We start from the raw sequence: 22118 nt of genomic DNA on the forward strand, positions 1-22118 counted from the left end.
CAAAATTTGGATTTAAAAATCACATCTCCTGATGATGATAGAGATGATTAAGATGGACATAAATAACTCCCTTAAAGAAATACAAGACAATACAGGTAAACAAGTAGAAGCCCTTAAGGAGGAAACACAAAAATCCCTTAAAGAATCACAGGAAAACACAACCAAACAGGTGAAGGAATTGAACAAAACCATCCAAGATTTAAAAATGGAAATAGAAACAATAAAGAAAGCACGAAGGGAGACAACCCTGGAGATAGAAAACCTAGGAAAGAGATCAGGAGTCACAGATGCAACCATCACCAATAGAATACAAGAGATAGAAGAGAGAATCTCAGGGGCAGAAGATACCATAGAAAACATGAACACAATAGTCAAAGAAGATGTAAAATGCAAAAAGCTCCTAACCCAAAACACCAGGAAATCCAGGACACAATGAGGAGATCAAACCTGAGGATAATACAAGAGAGCTAAGACTCCCAACTTAAAGGGCCAGTAAATATCTTCAACAAAATTATAGAAGAAAACTTCCCTAACCTAAAGAAAGAGATGCTCATAAACATACAAGAAGCTTACAGAACTCCAAATAGATTGGACCAGAAAAGAAATTCCTCCTGTCACATAATAGTCATAACACCAAATACACAAAACAAAGAAAGAATATTAAAAGCAGAAAGGGAAAAAGGTCAAGTAACATATAAAGGCAGACCTATCAGAATTATACCAGACTTCTCACCAGAGACTATGAAAGCCAGAAGATCCTGGACAGATGTCATAGAGACCCTAAGAGAACACAAATGCCAGCCCAGGCTACTATACCCAGTAAAACTCTCAATCAACAAAGATGGAGAAACCAAGATATTCCATGACAAAACCAAATTTACACAATATCTTTCTACAAATTCTGCCCTACAAAGGATAATAGATGGAAAAGTCCAACACAAGGAGGGAAATTACAGGGGGAGCAGGGGGAGGGGGAACACCCTTATAGAAGAAAGGGAAGGGGATGGGATAGGAGGTTTATGGCCAGAAAAACAAGGAAAGGTAATAACATTTAAAATGTAAATAAAAAATACCCAATAAAAAATTTTTAAAAGAAGTTGATGCAAAATGCTTACCACAGACACCCACACACAAACACTGAGTTTAATAACAAATACAATGATCACTTAACACAACCAATTCACAGTAATATTCTACAAAATCATAATTTAAATTATGTGGCTTCTTCAAGTCTAAGCTACAATGTCATCTGTACCTCTCCCTGAGCAATTTAGAAATGCAAACACTTTTCCCCATCCTACTCCATATCTCCTGCAGTAGACACTCAGCCTCCCTTGGAAAGAAATAAACAAAGAAACAAAGAAATATTCATAACTACCTGTGGCCATTTAAAGCTACACAGATCTGGGTCGTCCTTCTCTGCCTCCATCTTGGTTCTTCTCCCCTTTCTCCTCTCTCTTCCTTCCAAAACTCTGTCCCCGCCCACTTTCTCATGGCCCAATGATAGTCCCTGTCCCATCCAGTGCCAGCCCTCTCCTGCATAAAGACAATAGTCCACAGTTCCCCACTGTCTTTAAATATTAGCTACCACCTGTGACCTATATTCAAGCCTCCACCACCCAGAAAGGGCCTTTAGGTAACATTAAAAATTATCTGAATAAGCAGACACACATTGGTCAGAGAGATGTTTTCTCTTATTTTGGTCCAGGTTCCCTTTGGGTCTAAGTCAGGCTTTATAGTTTAGGTTCTTGAATTTTCCCTCCTTGATGATTTCCTCTTCTTAGATAAATAACAGCAGTCTGATCGTGGAACATAGAAGGTTTCATTTAGTACATACCAATCACATGACCATTGTTTGTGGTAAGGAGAATGGAAGCCTCCTTTCATCAATGGGCAAATTCATTTTCAGCTAAAACTGGTAGAGTTGGGCAAGAGGATACTCAGCAGTGCAGCTGTGTTCTAGGATATGTAAGGACCTTGATCCAACCACCAACACCATGAATAAAGCCGAATTTAAAATATTTGTACAAATTAACTCAAACTTCTTTGCTTAATGTTTGTTGCAGGTTTAGATTCAGCGGCCGTATCCTGGGCCTAGCTCTGATCCACCAGTACCTCTTGGATGCTTTCTTCACCAGACCCTTCTATAAGGGACTCCTGAAGCTGTAAGTGACTGCAGGATGGTTCCATGTGGCCTATCTGCAGGATGACAGAGCTGCCCTTCTTCATGTCTCTGGCCTTCTTTTGCCAATTTTGTTCCAACCATTCCTACTAAATTTCCATCATTTCTTGTTCTGTGTGTGTGTGTGTGTGTGTGTGTGTGTGTATCTTCCATACATTTTAGTGCAATAAAAAGGCATTTGTGAGTATAAGAAATGACCTCTATTAGCAAAACCATATAATGAACATTAATTCATTTATGTAAAAATCATAACATTGTGAACATTGTACTGAGCACTTGAGTAGAATTGTCTTGATTTTTAGGTTACCTATGAGTCAGTAATTATTTCATGTTTATTATTGAAATTTTAGCAGTTTCTTTCAAAAAGGAAACAAATAAATTAAAGCTATTCAATTACTGTGTCATCAATACATTCAAAAGTATGGAGTAATTGTGAAATCTATGATGCTTTATTGAGAAGCCACACAATCGTGTTTGGAATGGGGCATGGAAACTCTATTTGGTTACTCAGTTTTTCTTGCTGCCTTTGAATTCTCCCAGGCCATGCGATCTGAGTGACCTGGAATACTTGGATGAGGAATTCCACCAGAGTTTACAGTGGATGAAGGACAACAACATCACAGATATTCTTGACCTCACTTTCACTGTTAACGAAGAAGTTTTTGGACAGGTTTGTGTGGTCTGGACTTGGAAAAGACATTTTGTTGTTCACTATGGTAAATGCGTAGAATAAAATTTGACCATCTTAGAAAATATGAAATGTACATTTTAATATTGTTAAAAGCATTCACATTGTTTGGCATCCAATCTCTAGAACTTTTCTTCTTTCAAAAACTGAAATTCTACCAATTAAACAACATCCTTTAACTCCTCTAACCTCCTAACTACTGAGAAATTCCGTACAATTTCAATTTTTATGATTTTGACTCTAGATCTTTCAAATAACTATCTGTTTCTTTCATCCTTGTGGTTATTGTCAATAACATTGCTATCAATGAGAGTGGACTGGATGGGCCCTACTGCCAGTTCTTGGACTATATATGCATTACATATATCCTATCTTGGGTATAGGATGGCTGAATCATATGCTAATGGAATTTTATTTTTAAATTAGGTACCAAAAATCTCACTGGTTCAAATCAAGGTCCTCTGTGAGAGCAGCCAGTGTTCTTACTGCTGAGCCATCTCTCCAGCCCTAGGACTTCTTTTTTAATAGCCCTGCCAGGGCATCTTCCTATGTCTATCACTGTCACATGGTTCTACCCCATGTGGGAGTTTTGAAAATCAAATATAATCATGGATCAGAAAACATTTACAGTATACCATAAGATATAAATTACTTCTGTAACTTCAAAACTACATAATAGTTCCTTCATTATATACACTTAGTCCTCCAGTATGCATAGATCTTGATACTACTTAACATGAAAGTTTCCCATGTGTTTTTTATAAGAATTCATTAATGTAGTATTAAATCTGTTGGTCAAACAGGTATGAGACTCTCCATATCTGTTAATGCTATCTAAATTGATATAGATTTTCTGAGATATATTTCCAGAGAAAAAGAAAAGAAAATTATAGCATATAATATATTTGTATGTATGTATGCTTAGAAAAACACATGAAATATATTTTTATATTCTCTATTACACAAAAAGATAGCACACAGATCCTAGCTCCTAGCTCATGAGTTTGTCTTTAGAAGCATGACTTCCTTTGTGAGTGGAGACCCCTCTGATTCTCTATGCTCTGCATCCTAGCCACATTCACAGCCAGCTTAGAAGAACAGATCTTTCTACCCACGTCTACTGTACTTGTCCTTAGGTATACAATAATAACTTGCCACATAACAGGGCAATTTGTTGCCCTAATTGAGATATAGAGGCATCAAGTATCAAATTATAGTGTTGGGACATTTGGCTCCTTCTACCTTAGGAAACAATCTAGGTTATTTCTCATTTGTTTCCATTATACCCCTTGAGTTAAAGAAATATGTTTCTAGGGCTGGAAAGGTGGCTCAGAGCTTAAGAGCACTGGCTGCTCTTCCAGAGGTCCTTGGTTCAATTCCCAGCAACCATGTGGTGGCTCACAACCATCTATAATGAGGTCTAGTGCCCACTTCTGGTGTCCAGGCATACATGCAAACAGAACATTGTATACATAGTAAATAAATAGACCTTGTTTTTTAAAAAAAAGAAATGTTTCTTTTCTGTACAAAAATAAATAAATAAACCGCAGCTCTTCTACGTTGCTTAAGAATTTTCTTCAAGTAACAGAAACTTTCCTTAGTAACTCCCAGGAAGGAAAAACTGCCTTTTTTGGGCTACTGTCAACCTAAATAAAAATGTCTCCTGAATGATAAGCATCATGATCCTCCTATTTATTCGCAAGGTAACAGAAAGAGAGTTGAAGTCTGGAGGTGCCAACACGCAGGTGACTGAGAAGAACAAGAAGGAGTACATCGAGAGGATGGTGAAGTGGCGTGTAGAGCGTGGTGTGGTACAGCAGACCGAGGCATTGGTCAGGGGTTTCTATGAGGTAAGAACCTGAATGGCCCAGGAAAGCAGGCCATCGCCCTGTGCTTTGCAGTGGAGCCTGCATTCTCCTGGAGGCTGGAGGAGGAGCAGGTATTTAATAGTTCACAGCAGAGAGAAAGAAGCAGGAGAAGCCAGGTTTATAATCTCACACACAGAGGGCCTGGAACATCTAGCTGGACTGGCCAGATGAAGGGCCAGACTTCTCCATGAATGAATACCAGTCCACTCGGAAGTTAAAATATTCTCAATAAACTGTCATTGATTTGGCCCTGTTGTGCCAGTGAGGAAGCATACAGTATTTCTTGTGTAGCTTGGTGGATATGACATTTCCTCTAGTCCACTGTAACAAAAAAAGCAAGCAGAAGCACTAGAGGGTGGTAGCCACTCCTCCTGAGTGTCAGTTTTGTCACAGATCTCTGTCTTGTCATCATGTTCAGCAGTAAATTGAGAAGGCAGGACAGCTGCTAGACTTCCCATGCCCCCAAAATGATACCTCTATACTTCAATCTAGAAATTTACTTTAGAAGTTTATTTTTTAATTTACTGCCCACCACTAGTTGGTCCAAAGCAGGCAGCACTGGAGACATTCAGTTGACCTGGGATGGCACATCTGGCAGAAGATGTAAATCCATAGCACGGAGCTCTAACCAACTGGTCCTTCCCCATCCTTAGGGGAACAAGGAAATGGAGGAGGAGGGAGTAAAGGAAGGGGACTGCAAGAAACAAATAATAATGTCATGCAAAGGGCATGCAATGTAATTTGGAAACTTAAGTGTGACTTCAGAAAATCAAGTCAGAATTGCTTATGAAATTGCTCTCAGAAAAAATCTGAAATGGTAAGACATGGGATTTTCCTTCTGTCCCCAGTCCACTAAGGATTGTATTCTAAAATGGCTCAAACTACCATTGTGGCTTCTGTAGTTAAAAAAAAAGAAAAGAAAAGAAGAAAAGAAAGAAAGAAAGAAAGAAAGAAAGAAAGAAAGAAAGAAAGAAAGAAAGAAAGAAAGAAAGGAAGGAAGGAAGGAAGGAAGAGAAAAGGAAAGGAAAGAAAAGAAAAGAAAAGAAAAGAAAAGAAAAGAAAAGAAAAGAAAAGAAAAGACCAAGCCTCTTGTAAGCATCAGGAATTGATTTATCATAATCTTAGAGGCTTGGGAGTCCAAGATCAAGACAGTGGCAGACTCAATGTCTGATAAGGACCAACAGCTTCACAGGTGCCAGCTCCTTGCCTAAACTCAGGATTCTGTGCTTCTTTCAGGGAACTAGCCCTATGCTGGATGATCTCTTTTATATTCTTTTACATAAAATTTTTATTGATTATTTGGGAATTTCACATCTTGAACCCCAATCACATTCACTTCCCAATCCTTCCAGGTTCCTCCCCCACCTCTAATTTCCTCCTCCTCCTCCTCCTCCTCCTCCTCCTCCTCCTCCTCCTCCTCCTCCTCCTCCTCCTCCTCCTCCTCCTCCTCCTTCTCCTCCTCTTCCTCCTCCTCCTTCTCCTCCTCTTCCCTTCCTCCCTCCCTCCCCTCCTCTTCTTTCTCCACTGCTGCTGCTGCTGCTTCTGCTGCTGCTCCTCCTCCTCCTCCTCCTCCTTCTCTTTTTTCTTGAGATTCACTGTATTTTGTAACACTTTATTAAGAAGGAACCTATGTCAGCACTGCTATATAAACACTTCTTAAATTATTTTATTTATATACATTCCAAATGTTGCTCCAACTCCCAGTGCCCACTGCCAGAGTTCTTTACCCCATCCTTCTTCCCTGAGGCATCAAGTCTCCCATGGCTTCCTTTGAGACGCTCTACCAGCAGCTGACTGAGACAGATGCAGATACTTACAGAGTTAGGGGAAGGATTAAAGGAACTGAAAGGGGATAGCAACCCCATAGGAAGACCAACATGGTCAGTTAACATGGATGCTTGGGAGCTCCCAGAGATTAAGCCACCAACCAAAGGCTAATCCGAGGCCCTGGGTACATAGGTAGCAGAAGACTGCCTTGTCTGGCCTCAGTGGGAGAGGATGCACCAAACTGCACCTTTTAAAAATTATTTTGAGATTATAATACAGTTACATATTTAAGGCTCCAGGGCTGAGGATAAAGATAACATGTAAGTGGAATGGAAGACATAAGTTTTCAGACTCTGCTATGATTTTAAATTTTAAAATGACCACATATTGAAATAGATGGATTATAATATTACTTTCCTAATATAATAGGCAACAGTAGTAATCATGAACCTGTGTGTGTGTGCGTGTGCGTGCGTGTGTGCGTGCGTGTGTGCGTGTGTGTGCGTGCATGTGTGTGCGTGTGTGTGTGCATGCGTGCGTGTGTGTGTATGCGTGCGTGTGTGCGTGTGTGTGCGTGTGTGTGTGCATGCGTGTGTGCGCACGTGCGTGCATGCGTATGTGCATGTGTGCGTGCTGCCTCTGTCTTTCAGGTTGTAGACTCAAGGCTTGTCTCAGTGTTTGACGCGAGGGAGCTGGAGCTGGTAATCGCGGGAACTGCTGAAATCGACCTGAATGACTGGAGGAATAACACTGAGTACCGGGGAGGTGAGCTAGCAGTGCTTTTAATAAAATAGGTCTTTAAGAAAAACTGTTGAAATAAAGTTGGCATGATATAACATGGGCCATTCTTTTTTTTATTGGATATTTATTAATTCACATTTTAAATGTTACCCCCTTTCCTAGTTTCCCCTCCACAAACCCATATCCTGCTTCTATGAGAGTGCTCCCTCACCCACCCATCCACTCCCTCACACCTCACTACCCTGATAGTCTCCTACACTGGGGCATTGAGCCTTGGCAGGACCAAGGGCCTCTCCACCCATTGATGCCCAACAAGGCCATCCTCTGCTACATATGCAGCTGGAGCCAGGAGTTTGTCCATATGTACTCTTTGGAAGGTAGTTTAGTCTCTGGGAGCTCTGGTTGGTAGGTATTGTTGTTCTTAGGAGGTTGCAAACCCCTTCACCTCTTTCAATCTTTTCTCTAACTCCTCCACTGGGACACTGTTCTCACTTCAATGGTTTGCTGCTAGCATTCACCTCTGTATTTGTTATGCTCTGGCAGAGCCTCTCAGGAGACAGGCTCTTGTCAACATGCACTTCTTCGCATGAGCAGTATTGCCTGGATTTGGTGGCTGTGTGTATATGGGCTGGATCCCAAGGTGGGACATTCTCTGGATAGACTTTCCTTCAGTCTCTGCTCCAAATTTTGTCTCTGTATTTCCTCTATGAATATTTTTGTTCCCCCTTTTAAGAAGGACTGAAGCATTCCCACTTGGTCATCCTACTTCTTGAGTTTCATGGGGTCTGTGCATTGCATCTTGGGTAATCTGAGCTTTTGGGCTAATATCCACTTATCAGTGAGTGCGCACCATGGGTGGGTTTTTTGTTGTTGTTTTTTTGTGTGTGTGTTTTGTTTTTGTGACTGGGTTACCTCATTCAGAATAATATTTCCTAGTTCCATCTACTTGCCTGTGAATTTCATGAAGTCATTGTTGTTAATAACTGAGTAGTAGTCCATTGTGTAAATGTACCATATTTTCTGTATTTATTCCTCTGTTGAAGGAAATCTTTCCAGCTTCTGGCTATTATAAATAAGTCTGCTATTAACACAGTGGAGCATGTGTCTGTTATATGTTGGCGCATCATTTGGGTATATGCCCAGAAGTGGTATAGATGGGTCTCAGGTAGTACTATATCAAATTTTCTGAGGAACCTCCAGACTGATTTCCAGAGTGGTTGTACCAGCTTGCAATCTCACCAACAATGGAAAAGTGTTCCTTTTTCTCCACATCCTCAAGAGCATCTGTTGTTGCCTGAGTTTTTAATCTTAGCCATTCTGACTGGTGTAAGGTAGAATCTCAAGATCGTTTTGAATTGCATTTTTCTGAGGACTAAGGATATTGAACATTTCTTTAGGTGTTTCTCAGCCATTCGATAATCCTCAGCTGAGAATTCTTTTTTTAATTTGTACAACATTTTTAATAGGGCTATTTGACTCTCTGGAATCTAACTTCTTGAGTTCTTTGTATATACTGGATATTAGCCCTGTATCAGATATAGGATTGGTAAACATCTTTTGCCAATCTGTTGGTTGCTGTTTTGTCCTAATGACAGTGTCCTTTGCCTTACAGAAGCTTTGTAGTTTTATGAGGTTTCATTTGTCGATTCTTGATCTTAGAGCATAAGTCATTGGTGTTCTGTTCAGGAAATTTTCCCCAGTGTCCATGTGGTCCAGGTTCTTCCCCACTTTTTCTTCTATGAGTTTGAATGTACCTGGTTTTATGTGGAGGTCCTTGATCCACTTGGACTTCAGCTTTGTACAGGGTGATAAGAATGGATTGATTTGCATTCTTCTACATGCTGACCTCTAGTTGAAACAGCACCATTTGTTGAAAATGCTGTCTTTTTTCCACTGGATGGTTTTAGCTCCTTTGTCAAAGATCAAGTGATCATAGGTGTGCGGATTCATTTCTGTGTCTTCAATTCTATTTCATTGATCTACCTGCCTGTCTCTGTACCAATACCATACATTTTATCACTGTTTAAGGTCGGGGATTTTGATTCCTCCAGAAGTTGAGGATAGTTTTTGCTATCCTGGGTTTTTTGTAATTCCAAATGAATTTGCAAATTGCTCCTTCTAACTCCATGAAGAATTGAGCTGGAATTCTGATGGGGATTGCATTGAATCTGTAGATTACTTTTGGCAAAATGGCTATTTTTACTATATCAATCCTGCCAATCCATGAGCATGGGAGATCTTTCCATGTTCTGAGATCTTCTTCAATTTCACTCTTCAGTGACTTGAAGTTCTTCTCATACAGATCTTTCACTTGCTTGGTTAGAGTCACACTGAGGTATTTTATGTTATTTGTAACTAGTGGGAAGGGTGTCATTTCCCTAATTTCTTTCTCAGGCTGTTTATCCTTTGTGTAGGGAAAAGCTACTGATTTTTTGAGTTAATTTTATACCAACCCACTTTGCTGAAGGTGTTTATCAGGCCTAGGAGTTCTCTGGTGGATTTTTGGGGCCACTATACTATCATATCATCTGCAAATAGTGATATTTTGACTTCTTCCTCTCCAATTTGTATTGCTGACCTCCCTTTGTTGTGTGATGTCCCGCGCTACATCTCGCCAGCAGGAACGACGCGGCACACACAGAATCCTACTACAGAAAAGCTTTAATGCGTCTTGAGAGGGAGAGCATAAGCTTACAATGCGGAGACGCTGAGTGAGGAATAACCGTCCCTTATATAGGAAACTATCCTCGCCTAGGACGTGTCACTCTCTGACTGGTCGCTGCCAATTATGCCAGATGACGTACCAAAACGTACGTGTCCCTTTGAGTAGGGAAGTTACCAGGCACCTGCGTATTGCCCTTTTTACTAGGTGCGTTCTGCCGGATGCCGGTGCCATCTTGTAATGGAGTTTGTGAGGACAGCTCCTCGGACAGCTCCTCACATCTGTGAGGACAGCTCCTCGGACAGCTCCTCACATCTCCCCCTTTTCTGTTTTTTTTTTAAGCAAACAGGACACCCAGATATAGGAGGGTGAAGACAGAGGTCATATCCTCGTACAAAGTTGGCGAACCTGTACAAGAGAGATACCCTTAGGCTGTTGTTGGGACCCAGGGCACTCCCGACCCGTCGCACTGCCATTTTTCGAGGGAGGGAAAACTGGGGCAGAAACCCTCATGTAATATGACATGCCTTCCAGGGAGCATATTTGGTAGAACTTCCCTGTGCGATGCTAAGCTCGTCACCCCTCATGGGCTGCTCAAGCCGGACACTCTAATCCTGTGCAATGAACCGAGGTTCTAGGAGTGCAAGAGCTGTCCAGCCAGCGACCTGTTGCTTGAGCATGGTCAACCAGATATCGGCTGACGCTCCTTGTTCAAGGGCTACAAGCGCCTGGGCGATCACTACTTTGTCCCTTCTTGTTTGAGATCTCAATTTGCAAAGCAACCAGAGGAGTAACACTAATCCACAGCAGAGGATCACTCCAGAAAGTCCCACTCCCACCCATTCCTTGAAATAAGAGACTGCTGAGGTGATCCAGGACGACAATCCCTCCGTCAAAGACAGGTCCAGTCGGGTAGAATTTACTTGAATGATGGTCGCTCTCAGCTCCCGAAGTGTCTGTTCAAACTCCGAGGTCCAATTCTGTAACAGATGCTGTGAAAGACTCTTAGACAGATTAGCAGCTCGGGTAAATTTGTCATATTATATGGAGGTGACACAAAGGCCTGGGAGTTTTTGCTCGCAGCCAAGCTGGGCCAGTTGCCATAGAATGTCTAATTGCTCTCGGACCAGATCTATACGTTGGTTGACAAGCATAAGGCCTCCCTATATCTGAGTATTGGCCGAGGCCTGTCTGTCCCGAGCCACAGAGATGGTGGCCGATAAATCATAGATAGTTTGGGTTGTCTGTACTGAATTTGACAAGGCCAATGCCGAGGCAGTAACCGAGGCAGCGACTGCTGTCGTAGCAATAATGCCAGCAATAATAGCAGAAGTACCAAAATCTCTTTTTCCTCTAAATAAGGTCATGGTCCCCGGGGCATCAACAGGGATCGGGATAAAGCGAGGCATGCGGGTAACTACTGCGATATTTTATATGAGTAGCTGTCCAGACAGAGGCAGCAGGTTTGATGTTCCCCGTCCAGGAAAATGACAACCGTCCCTTTTCGCCCTTTCCTCCAAGTAGCATCGCCATGGGCGTAAGATCAGTGCAGCTACCATTAACCCAATGTAAGGCCACCACCATAGAGAACTGTGGCGTTAGCCACAATGTCCTCCTCACCAGTTCCCCATGTGGCCTCCCTTAACCAAGCAGAAGATTGATTACATAACATAATGCAAGGGAGATCAAAAGATGTTTTGTTGAATATGCCAAAACAAAGGCTGCCCTTAAGAGGAATAGTCCTATTTTCTTTTAGTCATTCAACCTGTGGATCCTTAGGTAAATAGGCCAACCCTAAATCCCTGTTAGTGGTACATCACCGGCATCGGGAGTGGAAAGGTTGACATTATTCCCCATCGTAGCTCGCCCTGCACCGTTGCTGGCATCCATGGAAGAAGAGTGAGGAGGTGCAGGAGTCCCAGTCCCTTCTTGATCACTTGCTGTGATGCTCCGAGTAAGTCGTACTGGGATCCATATGGGATTTTCATTGTCCTGTGGAAAAACACAGACAGCTCCCCTGGATCTTATTAAAACAGGATCCGGGCCTTTCCATTCATTTGTTAATACATCCTTCCATTTGACTAATTCTTTTGTCTCTTGGGCTCTGAGCAATGTCGCTCAGCCACTGTTTGTCCAGCTTCTCAAGATTTAAATATGATTTGAGCGTCCAATGAGCATGCTCTATGATTCCCTGTCCTTGAGGGTTGTAGGGCAGGCCCGTCAGGTGGGTAACCTGCATCTGAGCACAAAACTGATGGAATTTTTGAGATGTGTAGGCGGGGCCATTGTCAGTTTTTACACATTTTGGCTATCCCCAAGCACTCAATGCTTCAAGGCAGTGCTGAATGACATGTGTTGTTTTTTCTCCTGTAAGTGGGGTGGCATGTAGAATGCCAGAACATGTGTCTATAGATACATGCACATACTGTAATTTTCCAAAAGTAGAATTATGAGTAACATCCATTTGCCAGATTTGCAATGGCTGTATTCCTCTCGGGTTGACTCCCAGGACAAATACTATAGCCTCAACAAATCCTTCCCAAGGCGGTGACAACCCCAGACCAAAGTCCAAGAGAGGGCTGCCTCTCCGAACGTATCTACCTGCAGTTCTGAATCCTCCTTGTCGCCAAGGGATCTCCGAAGGTGCTGACGATGGTGAGGTCTTTCCCGGGTTTTTGGCACCAGATGTCCCGCGCTACGTCTCGCCAGCAGGAACGACGCGGCACACACAGGATCCTACTACAGAAAAGCTTTAATGCGTCTTGAGAGGGAGAGCATAAGCTTACAATGCGGAGACGCCGAGTGAGGAATAACCGTCCCTTATATAGGAAACTATCCTCGCCTAGGACGTGTCACTCTCTGACTGGTCGCTGCCAATTATGCCAGATGACGTACCAAAACGTACGTGTCCCTTTGAGTAGGGAAGTTACCAGGCGCCTGCGTATTGCCCTTTTTACTAGGTGCGTTCTGCCGGATGCCGGTGCCATCTTGTAATGGAGTTTGTGAGGACAGCTCCTCGGACAGCTCCTCACATCTGTGAGGACAGCTCCTCGGACAGCTCCTCACAGTGTGATTGCTCTGGTTAGAACTTTGAGTGCTGTATTGAATAGGTAGGGTGAGAGTGGGCAGTTTTGTCTAGTCCTTGATTTTAGTGGGATTGCTTCAAGTTTCTCTCCATTTTTTTTTTGATGTTGAACACTGGTTTCCTGTATATTGCTTTTATTAAGTTTAGCTATGGGCCTTGAATTACTGATCTTTCTGAGATTTTTATCATGAAGGGGTGTTGAATTTTGTCAAATGCTTTCTCAGCATCTAATGAGATGATCATGTGGGTTTTTTCTTTGAGTTTGTTTATATAGTGGACTACATTGATGGATTTCCATATATTGAATCATCCTTGTTTCCTTGGGATGAAGGCTACTTGATCATGATAGATGATAGCTTTGATGTGTTCTTGGATTTGCTTTGCAAGAATTTTATTGAGTACTTTTGCGTCGATATTCATAAGGGAAATTGGTCTGAAGTTCTCTTTCTTTGTTGGGTCTTTGTGTGGTTTAGGTATAAGAGTAATTGTGGTTTCGTAGAAGGAATTCGGTAGTGCTCCATCTGTTTCAATTTTGTGGAATAGTTTGGATAATATTGGTACGAGGTCTTCTATGAAGGTCTGATAGAATTCTGCACTAAACCCGTCTGGACCTGGGCTCTTTTTGGTTGGGAGACCTTTAATGACTGCTTCTATTTCCTTAGGAGTTATGGGGTTGTTTAAATGGTTTATCTGTTCCTCATTTAACTTCGGTACCTGGTATCTGTCTAGGAAATTGTCCATTTCCTCCAGATTTTCAACTTTTGTTGAATATAGGCTTTTATAGTAGGATCTGATGATATTTTGAATTTCCTCTGAATCTGTAGTTATGTCTCCCTTTTCATTTCTGATTTTGTTAATTTGGACACACTCTCTGTGTCCTCTCGTTAGTCTGGCTAAGGGTTTATCTATCTTGTTGATTTTCTCAAAGAACCAACTTTTGGTTCTGTTGATTCTTTCTATGGTCCTTTTTGTTTCTACTTGGTTGATTTCAGCTCTGAGTTTGATTATTTCCTGCCTTCTACTCCTCCTGGGTGTATTTGCTTCTTTTTGCTCTAGAGCTTTTAGGTGTGCTGTCAAGCTGCTGACATATGCTCTTTCCTGTTTCTTTCTGCAGGCACTCAGCGCTATGAGTTTTCCTCTTAGCACTGCTTTCATTGTGTCCCATAAGTTTGAGTATGTTGTGCCTTCATTTTCATTAAATTCTAAGAAATCTTTCATTTCTCTCTTTATTTCTTCCTTGACCAAGTTATCATTGAATAGAGCATTGTTCAACTTTCATGTGTATGTGGGTTTTCTGCTGCTTTTGTTGTTATTGAAGACCAGCCTTAGTTTGTTGTGATCTGATAGGATGCATGGGATTATTTTTCAATCTTCTTGTATCTATTGAGGCCTGTTTTGTGACCGATTATATAGTCAGTTTTGGAGAAGGTATCATGAGGTTCTGAGAAGAAGATATATCCTTTTGTTTTAGGATGAAATGTTCTATAAATACTTGTTAAATCCATTTGGTTCATAACTTCTGTTAGTTTCTCTGTGTCTCTGTTTAGTTCTGTTTACATGATCTGTCCATTGATGGATGTGGGGTCTTTAAGTCTCCCACTGTTACTGTGTAAAGTGCAATGTATGCTTTGAACTTTAGTAAGGTTTCTTTTATGAATGTAGGTGCCCTTGCACTTGGAGCAGAGATATTTAGGATTGAGAGTTCATCTGGTGGATTTTTACTTTGATGAATATGAAGTGTCCTTCCTTATCTTTTTTTGATAACTTTTTGTTGAAAGTCGATTTTATTCGATGTTAGAATGGCTACTCCACCTTGTTTCTGTGGACCATTTGCTTGGAAAATTGTTTTCCAGCCTTTTACTCTGAGGTAGTGTCTCTCTTTGTCACTGAGGTATGCAGCAAAATGCTGGGTCCTCTTTCTTTTATACAGTCTGTTAAGTCTTTTTTTTTTTAATTGGGGAATTGAGTCCGGTGATGTTGAGAGGTATTAGGGACCAATGATTATTTTTATATTTTCTGTTATTTTTATTGTTAGAGGTGGAATTATGTTTGTGTGGCTATATCCTTTTGGGTTAGTTGCAAGGAGATTACTTTCTCGATCTTTCTAGGATATAAACTTGTTTTGAAGTTTTCCATCTATTATTCTCTGTAGGGATGGATTTGTGGAAAGCTTTAGTGTCAATTTTGTTTTGTCATGGAATACCATGGTTTCCCCATCTATTTTAATTGAGAGTTTTGCTGGACACAGTAGCATGGACTAGCATTTGTGTTCTCTGAGGGTCTATAGGACATCTAGCTTTCACAGTCTCTGTTGAGAAGTCTGATGTAATTCTAATAGGTCTGCCTTTATATGTTATTTGACCTTTTTCCCTTACTGATTTTAATATTCTTTTTCTGTTTTGTTTTGTTTTGTACATTTGGTGTTTTGACTATTATGTGACGGGAGGAATTTTCTCTTCTGATTCAATCTATTTGAAGTTCTGTAGGCTTCTTGTATGTTCATGGGCATCTCTTTCTTTAGGTTAGGGAAGTTTTCTGCTATAATTTGGTTAGACATTTACTGACCCTTTAAGTTGGGAGTCTTCGCTCTCTTCTATACCTGTTATCCTTAGATTTGATCTTTTCAATGTGTCCTGGATTTCCTGGGTATTCTAAGTTAGGAGCTTTTTGTGTTTTACATTTTCTTTGATGGTCGTGTCAATGTTTTCTATGGTATCTTCTGCCCCTAAGATTCTCTCTTCTATCTCTTGTATTCTGTTGGTGATTCCTGTGTCTATGATTCCTTATCTCTTTCCTAGGTTTTCTATCTCCAGCGTTGTCTCCCTTTGTGCTTTCTTTATTTTTTCTATTTTCATTTTTATATTCTGGATAGTTTTGTTCAGTTCCTTCACCTGTTTGGTTGGGTTTTCCTGTAATTCTTTAAGGGATTTTTGTGTTTACTCTTAAAGGGCTTCTACTTCTTTACCTGTATTGTCCTGTATTTCTTTAAGGGAGGTATTTATGTCCTTCTTAAAGTCCTCTATCATCATCAGGAGATGTGATTTTTAAATCCAAATATTGCTCTTCTGGTGTGTTTGGATATCCAGTATTTGCTTTGGTGGGAGTACTGGGCTCTGATGATGCCAAGTAGTCTTGCTTTCTGTTGCTTAGGTTGCTGTGCTTGCCTCTCACCATCTGGTTGTCTCTGGTGTTAGCTGGTCTTGCTGTCTCTGAGAGTGGCTTAGCCCTCCTGTAAGCCTCTGTGTCAGTTCTACTGGGAGTCCAGAGGGCTCCATGAAGGTTCCTCTTGGCCTAGAAATGTGAGCGGAACTGGTGGTCTCACCTATGCTCTAGGGTATATCAGCACTTCTGAGACTCCAGCTTTCTCCCAGTGGGATCTGGGTGCAGAGAGCTGTGTCACAGGTTCAGTTCTGGGTGCAGGCAGAAACCAGAAGGATCCTGGCCAAGACTGCTCCTTGATTCCTGTGTCCTGAGGGCTCCATGCTGGTCCTTAGGAACAGAAGTGGTGGTCTTACCTGTGCTTTCAGGTGTGTCAACACTCCTGGGAGACCAGCTTTCTCACAGTGGGATCTGGGTACAGAGTGGCCATTCTAAAATAGTGAAGTCAATAATATTTAGTACTTTCAAAACCTTATGTCAGAATAACTTCTACCTGTTTCTAAAATACTTTCACTATCTCAAGAAAGGCTGATTGATAGCCATTAAGCAGTTGTTCTCTGCCCCTTGTCCACCATGCTCCAGACACCTGGCAACCATAAATCTTTATTCTGTCTCTGTGGAATTTAACAACCTTAGAAATGTCAAATAAATCCTGTCATACAAAATACAATCCTGTGCCTGCCTTCTTTGACTTAATATACTTTTTTGAGATTCATCCATTTTCTGACATATTTTAGTATACCATGTCTTTGTATAGCTATGCGTACATCACAGCATTATCTAGAGTTGTTGCAACTGTGATTTACAATGCCTGGATTCAAGGCCCAATGCTTCTTTAGCAAATGCTATACCACTAAAAAATATCCTGAGTCCAATTTATCACTTTTTATAGCCTCCAAGGCCTTACTTCAATACAAAATGGTTTCTTGACCATCTCTGACTGAACTTCTATTGAGGCAACAGCAATCCTTGGCATGTCATGTAAAGGCTCATGGGCAACACACTTTCTATATGTGAGCTCTCAAGTAGGCTACACGCTGTTAGAGAAACATCTTTTGCTTCTTGTATTATTTTAGCCTTCTTTGCCTCAGTCCGTCTTTGCTTCCACAAGGTTCTAACTATTCTCTCTCTCTCTCTCTCTCTCTCTCTCTCTCTCTCTCTCTCTCTCTCTCAATATATATATACACACATAATTTGAAAAATCATTTACTGTATGAGTCATTTGTGAACTTTTGTTTGGTCTGCATCAAAATGAACCAAATTCTAAATCTCTCCTCTCTGTTCATATTCTATCCACCATTTCTTAACAATAAAAATTGTGGTTCTTACCATACGATTACTGTAGGGAATATTTTCCCAGAACATTTGACTTCTTAGACTAGTCATCCAAAGTAGATATAGAATGTGAACCATGTGTGTAAGTTTAAATTTATTGGGCTAGAGAGACGGCTCAGAGGTTAAGAGCACTAACTGCTCTTCCAGTGGTCCTGAGTTCAAATCCCAGCAACCACATGGTGGCTCGCAACCATCTATAGTGGAATTTGATGCCCTCTTCTGGTGTGTTTGATGAGAGGGAGAGTATATGCACATATATAAAAATAAATAAATCTTTTTTAAAAAAGAAAACAAGATTTTAAAACAAATTTAAATTTATTTATTTGATTGTTTACTTACTTGCTAAGATAGCATCTGTCTAACCTTAGATGGCTTGGAATTTACTATGTAGACCAAAGCTGGTGTCAAACTTAGAACAAAACACCTGTCTTTGCTTTCTAAGTTTTGCATGTACTGGCACTGATTAAATTTTCTAATTGCCATATTAGAAAAAGTACAAACAAGGAATTTTAATTTATGTTTTTTAACTTAATATGTCCAAAATAACATTTTATAATATTTCAACATGGGATTGGTGTTAAGTAATTATTAGTGCAGGATATGAGTGCATATGTAGACTTTTCAAGCATCATTTTCATCAGATCAGATCAGTTCTTTCCCCAAAACATAGTCTTATTACTCACAGAAGACTTTTTCAGTAGTTTAGCCTCAAAACCCTCATTTTAGGTAAAATATTAGAGAGAAATCTCAACCAATAAAACAGAGGGGGAAAGGAATAGGATACCAACTCAGCCTCCTTCAGCCAGTCACCGGGAAAGCCCTCGGCATGTCTATGCAGATCCGTTAAGAAAACCTCTAGCAATCCACTGAACTGAGAACAGTACCCCCATTGAAGGAATCAGAGAAAGGTCTGGAAGAGCTTGAAGGGGCTCGATACCTCATATGAACAACAATGCCAACCAACCAGAGCTTCCAGGGACTAAGCCACTACCCAAAGACTATACATGGACTGACCCTGGGCTCCAACCTCATAGGTAGCAATGAATAGCCTAGTAAGAGCACCAGTGGAAGGGGAAGCCCTTGGTCCTGCCAAGACTGAACCCCCAGTGAACATGATTGTTGGGGGGGAGGGTGGTAATGTGGGGAGGAAGCCCATATAGAAGCCCATATAGGGGGATGTTGGCCTGGAAATCGGGAAGGGGAATAACAATCGAAATGTAAATAAGAAATACTCAAGTTAATAAAGATTAAAAAAAAGAAAAAGAAAACTTCTGGCATAAGTATTCAACACAAATGCTTCTGCTGAACCAGTAAGACTCCTAACGTCTCAGCAAATCCCTGGCAGGAGCCTCTACAGATACTCAATTGTTAGCTGACTTCCTGATACCTCATGTTTTCCTCATTCTCACTATTTCCTCTGCTAAGAATGCCCTCTTACTTTGCTCTACTACATAAATGCTTCCTATGCCAAACTCAAGCCCTGCTTCCTTCACAGACTTTCAATTCTACGCACATGAATCTCCCCTCTCTCCCAATGCTTCTTACGTTTGTAGTGAGTGGCGATCATTTCTCTAAATTTCTTCTCACAAGCCTAGCTTCTTCAACAGAGCCTTAAAACAACTCCGCATCCAGGCTTGACTCAAGAGAACAACTGTGTGATGGAATCAGGCTTTTCTCGTTGGGCAGTCATGACTTCTGGAAACCTGTCCTCTTCAGTCAGGCTTTACATGTAACTTCTATCTGTTCTTAAGTTCTAGACCCTCCTGTGCTATGTTGTTGCCAAAAGCTAAAACATCAAAACCAACAAACAAACAAACAAAAAATAGATGGGCTTTTTGTTCCTTACTTAAATTCACATAAGGCTAGGATATTTCAGGTTGTATCCAGTTGTTTAAATGAAAAGCAAACACCTCAGAGAAACCTCTCAAATGCCCAGCTTTGTCAAAGAGCTATATTCTAAATCAACTTGACTTAAAACCCAACCAAGTTATATAAATTAGTTTACTCTTGCCTATATCAACGCCATTATCAGCAAAATCAAGAGTTCTAAAGTTGCAGTCCAGCTAACACATATGTCTCTTCCTTCCTTCTCCTGGCCTCCCTGTCTTTCTTTAAACCAGGTTATCATGATGGCCACCTTGTGATCCGCTGGTTCTGGGCTGCAGTGGAGCGCTTCAATAATGAGCAGAGATTGAGATTACTTCAGTTTGTGACAGGAACGTCGAGTGTTCCCTATGAAGGCTTTGCAGCTCTGCGGGGGAGCAATGGGCTTCGAAGGTTCTGCATAGAGAAGTGGGGGAAGATTACATCTCTTCCCAGGTACCTGCCAACCTTCATGAACTCTGCAGAGGAAAAGCAAGCTTTGCTATTTGAGTCTTGAGTCTTTTAAGATAGAATTTTTGCTTGTCACACAGTGTACTGTTATTTGCACTACTAAAGATGTAAGTATGATGCCTCTGAAGACTTAGACTGAGACTGTATTCTTAGTGAAGTGTTGGTGGTTGATCATAGTTGAGCTGTAATGTCAAATGTGCCAATAACGGTAGACTGCCCAGTCTGTCTAAAACTTAACTTGAGTATTATGTAGGGATGTTGGAGGCAAGGCCATTACTACAAAAATGCTGGAAGTGCAAGGTAACCCCACCAAAGCAGAGCATACACCTTTAGCACATACTTAATACTCCATAGGAGAGTTAGACATTTCTGTATACATCATATTTCTTCCAGTGAAGAAAAAGTAAAGGAAGAGATAGTATTTTGGCTAATTGTTTCAGAGTTTTTAGACCATGACTGATTAGTCCTGCTACTTTGGATCTATGAGGGTATAGTATATCATGATGGAAAGTATAAGGAAAAAATCCATTTTTCTCATGACTGATATGGCATGGGATAGAAGAAGGGACAGAGAATGGAGAGAAGCAACAAGAAGAAAGAAAGAGAAATAACCAAGGGTATGTTTGAGGAAGTGTCCCTAATAACCCACCTTTTCTCACTATACTCCACATCTTAAACCTCTCATTGTTTCCCAATGGCACCCCTGCTGAACTCAAGTCTTTAACACTTAGGCCTTTGGGGAATGTGCTATGTGCAAACTATAGCAGCACCAAAATACCTTTGCTAAATTCAGAGAAGTAAAAGATTTTGTGCTGGAGAGATGGAAAAAAGATAGCATTTTCAGCAAATGGTGCTGGTTCAACTGGAGGGCAACATGTAGAAGAATGCAGATCGATCCATGCTTATCACCCTGTACAAAGCTTAAGTCCAAGTGGATCAAGGACCTCCACATCAAACCTGATACACTCAAACTAATAGAAGAAAAACTAGGGAAGCATCTGGAACACATGGGCACTGGAAAAAATTTCCTGAACAAAACACCAATGGCTTATGCTCTAAGATCAAGAATCGACAAATGAGATCTCATAAAACTGCAAAGCTTCTGTAAGGCAAAGGACACTGTGGTTAGGACAAAACGGCAACCAACAGATTGGGAAAAGATCTTTACCAATCCTATAACAGATAGAGGCCTTATATCCAAAATATACAAAGAACTCAAGAAGTTAGACCGCAGGGAAACAAATAACCCTATTAAAAAATGGGGTTCAGAGCTAAACAAAGAATTCACAGCTGAGGAATGCCGAATGGCTGAGAAACACCTAAAGAAATGTTCAACATCTTTAGTCATAAGGGAAATGCAAATCAAAACAACCCTGAGATTTCACCTCACACCAGTGAGAATGGCTAAGATCAAAAACTCAGGTGACAGCAGATGCTGGCGAGGATGTGGAGAAAGAGGAACACTCCTCCATTGTTGGTGGGATTGCAGACTGGTAAAACCATTCTGGAAATCAGTCTGGAGGTTCCTCAGAAAATTGGACATTGAACTACCTGAGGATCCAGCCATACCTCTCTTGGGCATATACCCAAAAGATGCCTCAACATATAAAAGAGACACGTGTTCCACTATGTTCATCGCAGCCTTATTTATAATAGCCAGAAACTGGAAAGAACCCAGATGCCCTTCAACAGAGGAATGGATACAGAAAATGTGGTACATCTACACAATGGAATATTACTCAGCTATCAAAAACAACGAGTTTATGAAATTCGTAGGCAAATGGTTGGAACTGGAAAATATCATCCTGAGTGAGCTAACCCAATCACAGAAAGACATACATGGTATGCACTCATTGATAAGTGGCTATTAGCCCAAATGCTTGAATTACCCTAGATCCCTAGAACAAACGAAACTCAAGACGGATGATCAAAATGTGAATGCTTCACTCCTTCTTTAAATGAGGAAAAAGAATACCCTTGGCAGGGAAGGGAGAGGCAAAGATTAAAACAGAGACTGAAGGAACACCCATTCAGAGCCTGCCCCACAGGTGGCCCATACATATACAGCCACCCAATTAGACAAGATGGATGAAGCAAAGAAGTGCAGACCGACAGGAGCCGGATGTAGATCGCTCCTGAGAGACACAGCCAGAATACAGCAAATACAGAGGCGAATGCCAGCAGCAAACCACTGAACTGAGAATAGGTCCCCCGTTGAAGGAATCAGAGAAAGAACTGGAAGAGCTTGAAGGTGCTCGAGACCCCAAAAGTACAACAATGTCAAGCAACCAGAGCTT

At 41.1% G+C, this 22118-nt stretch overlaps 1 protein-coding gene across 5 annotated transcripts in view; it reads left to right on the forward strand.

Annotated features, from left to right (window-relative positions):
• Positions 1 to 22118, forward strand: part of Hecw1 (HECT, C2 and WW domain containing E3 ubiquitin protein ligase 1) — a 414282-nt gene that overhangs the window by 382441 nt on the left and 9723 nt on the right. For all 5 annotated transcript variants that reach the window (XM_087590135.1, XM_087590133.1, NM_001440089.1 and 2 more), the window contains 5 exon segments: positions 2067 to 2165; positions 2723 to 2852; positions 4574 to 4720; positions 7156 to 7270; positions 19608 to 19806. In XM_087590135.1, coding sequence (XP_087446261.1) covers positions 2067 to 2165; positions 2723 to 2852; positions 4574 to 4720; positions 7156 to 7270; positions 19608 to 19806 — 690 coding nt within the window.

The sequence above is a fragment of the Rattus norvegicus genome, chromosome 17 (genome assembly GCF_021556685.1).
Source record: "Rattus norvegicus strain SHRSP/BbbUtx chromosome 17, alternate assembly SHRSP_T2T, whole genome shotgun sequence".
NCBI classification, from domain to species: domain Eukaryota; kingdom Metazoa; phylum Chordata; class Mammalia; order Rodentia; family Muridae; genus Rattus; species Rattus norvegicus.